Here is a 3316-nt window from a genome sequence, read left to right as displayed (position 1 = left end):
GCTGCAGAGAATTTTACATGGAATTAAAATCCAGGTGCTGATTGGTGCCAGTTTGAAACTCTCACCTGATCCCAGAGGTGATTGCCAACAAAAATCCCCCAAACCCCAAATCCTGCAGTGCTGCTTTGCTTCTGAACACCCCCAAATACCCCATCCCAACGATATTTTCCCGTTTTTCAGTGGATGACCTGCTAAAAGAAGCCAAAGTTGGGCCAAATGGAACCATCAAATACGAGGAATTTGTGCGCCTCATTTGCCTTCCCTCGGTCGACTACTGAAACCCAGAGTAGGATTTGCTAAGAGCAGCACCTGCAGGGTTTCTATTTCTATTTTTCCCACTTTCTAGTCAGACTCAGGAACCAGCAGTTGCCTTTCAAAACCCGATTTTGCCTTCATTTAGTGCTGACACTTCCATAGGTTCCCCCCTGATTCCTGGAAAAACAAGAAATAATATTATTATATATGTATTAGAGCAATAATAACTGTTATTGAAATAAACCGAGTGTGACAACATGTGTCAAGCTGTAAAAAAATCATTTTAAAAAGCATTTAAATGTCGGGATTGTGGCAGAAGGAACTCGTGGTCGAGGTCTCCTGGTTCTCCAAGAAGTCAGCACAGCCCAGCAGGTGTTTGGTGTCTGCATAAAGGAAAAATGGGAAGGAAGGGAGGAAAAACAGGGCCAGGAAAATTCCCCTTTTGCACACCAGGAAAAACTCCCCAGGAAAATTCCCTTTTTCCACACCAAGAAAAAACTCTCCAGGAAAATTCCTTTTTTCCACACCAGGATAAACCTCCCCAGCTCCAGACTGATGAAACCCCCTGTGATCCTCATTTTCCAGGATGATCAAACTCCCTCTGATCCTCATTTTTGACCCACCTGGATCTCAGAGCCTTCGGCAGGTCCTCAAAGGGGTGTCTGGAATTTCAGGCAGCTCTCCCTGGATTCAGCTGGGAAGTTTCACAGGGATGGTGATGCACACCATCCTGGATCCAGGAAAGGTTCGGTTTGTGCAGCTGATGGAGCAGGAATTCCTTGAGAATTTGTTCCCATCCATCGCTGGCCTCATCGCTCCCCTTTCCCAATCCCTGGGGATTGCTCTGGGCTGGGAAAACATTCCCAAAGAAACGCTGCCAGGGAGGAGCCGCCCTTCACACCCACTCCCGGGACAAAGCAGCGCTGTCCCAGCGCCAAATCATCCCAAAAAACCCAATCCAGCCCCAAAAACACCCAGGAAAACCCTCTGTTCCCACTCGTCCCCCTCAGGAAACACAGAATAACCGAATGCTTTTTATTACATTGAAGGATTTCTACAGGAACAGGGAACATTCAGAAGGTTAACCAGGGGTTAGTTTGTTTTTTTCTTTTTTTTCCAATGCATATAGTAAATATTTTCACTCAGTACTTTTATACAAACTGACATTGGGCTACTGTACATTTGTAACTCCATGGATTGGTTTGGCATGCCCTAAGGAAAACGAAGAGAAAAGGTTTAAGGCAATGGATGAGAGCTTTCCATTCATGGAATTCATGGTCATTTTCATATTGTCCTTATTTACACTTTTTCCCTTTTGTTAATTCATGAATGAACAGCAGCACTTTCGGGGACCACCAGTGATTTTCCCTTGTTAGAAACCGAAGTTCTGTTTAAAAAAATAAAATAAAATAAAATCACACTGCTAAACCAAAAATTTTCCCACTAAAATATACTTCAAACTCTGAAATATTTTGTTCAATTTCAACAAAAAATGGATTTCCACCACGTTCTCCTCACACTCCTGGGCCCTGCAGCTCCTGGAGAACCCAAGGAACCCTTGGACCATCCCAGCTGTGGAATCCTGCAGGGAGAGGAAGGGGAATTGCTGTTCCACCCCTCTGGAGGGGCAGGGGCGGCTCTGGGATGGCTCAGGGGGAATTTCCAGCTCTGAAAGGATGGGACAGGGGCTCCCAGGCAGCTGCAGCTGCTGCTGCTGCAGGGACACGTGTGCACATCCCAAATGTGTGTGTGTGCATGTCTGACACGTGTGCACATCCCAAACGTGAGTGTGAGAGTGTGACACACGTGTGCACATCCCAAACGTGAGTGTGAGAGTGTGACACACGTGTGCACATCCCAAACGTGTGTGAATGTCCCACAGACAGCCGTGTGCATGTCCCAAACCTGAGTGTGAGAGTGTGACACACGTGTGCACATCCCAAATGTGAGTGTGTGTGCACGTCTGACACGTGTGCACATCCCAGACGTGTGTGAATGTCCCACAGACACCTGTGTGCATGTCCCAAACCTGAGTGTGTGTATGTGACACGCATGTGCACACCCCAGACACGTGTGGATGTCCCAGACACGTGTGAATGTCCCCCCACACACACATGCCTGTCCCACAGGTGTGTGCACACCCCAGACACACCTGTGCACATCCCACAGACATGTGTGCACATTCCACATGTGTCTGCACATCCCAGGTGTGTGCACGTCCCTCACAGGTGTGCACACCCCAGACACACCTGTGCACATCCCAGATGTGTGTGATCAGACACATGTGGGCACCCCACACACCTGTGCGCATCCCAAACACAGGAACACATCCCAGATGTGAGCACATCCCACAGACACGTGTCACATCCCAAACCCATGGACATCCCACACTCACACGTGCATGTCCCAGACAAGGGTGTGCACATCCCACACACGTGTGTGCACATCCCCCAGACAGATGTGCGCATCCCAGGCACATCTGCACACCCCAGATGTGTGAAATCCCCCAGGTGTGTGCACACACCCCACCCCATGTGGCACACCCTGAGGACAATCCCACCTGCAATTCCAGGGATCACAGCAGGAGCACAGCCCAGGCCACCACTGCAGGGCTGGAGACCACAGAGCCGGAGTTTGAGAGTCTGGAAGTTGGAGAATTTGGGTGTTTGGGAATTTGGAAGTTTAGGAGTTTGGGAATTTGGGAATGACACAGGCAGGGAATGGGGAGAAGCAGACTGACACTTGTACCACAAGGCTCACTTGTGCTTGCAGGCACAGAGGAATTCCAGCCTCGGGAATGCTGGAGTGTGGAACGGGAATGCTCCCAGGCCATGCATCCTGCAGGGCCCCTGTCCCTCCTGGCAGGACACAGGTCACAAATGCCAGCCCTGGCCTGGAGCCTTCCCCCCACTGGGATCACAGGAATGGGAACACCAAGCCGAGCTGCCATTCCCAAAGTGCCAAATCCCAGGATACCAACACCACCACATTCCATTTCCTATGGCATTAATGGAGTTTTGATCCCGCTGCTCTTGGGGCCACCCTTCACAGACGCCATGGA

The 3316-nt window shown here is 49.7% G+C and overlaps 1 protein-coding gene across 1 annotated transcript in view; it reads left to right on the top strand.

Annotated features, from left to right (window-relative positions):
- The window catches only part of CALML4 (calmodulin like 4), a 1832-nt gene extending 1317 nt beyond the window's left edge, over positions 1 to 515 (top strand). Inside the window, exon 3 of the mRNA XM_031059732.1 lies at positions 181 to 515. Within this exon, the coding sequence (XP_030915592.1) occupies positions 181 to 278 (98 nt within the window). The 3' untranslated portion in view covers positions 279 to 515. The remainder of the gene's footprint in view (positions 1 to 180) is intronic.
- Positions 516 to 3316: the final 2801 nt, after the last annotated feature.

This window comes from Geospiza fortis, unplaced genomic scaffold (genome assembly GCF_000277835.1).
Source record: "Geospiza fortis unplaced genomic scaffold, GeoFor_1.0 scaffold2, whole genome shotgun sequence".
Lineage (NCBI taxonomy): Eukaryota > Metazoa > Chordata > Aves > Passeriformes > Thraupidae > Geospiza > Geospiza fortis.
Note: the sequence above shows the minus strand (reverse complement) of the source record. Positions and strands in the feature narration are given on the sequence as shown.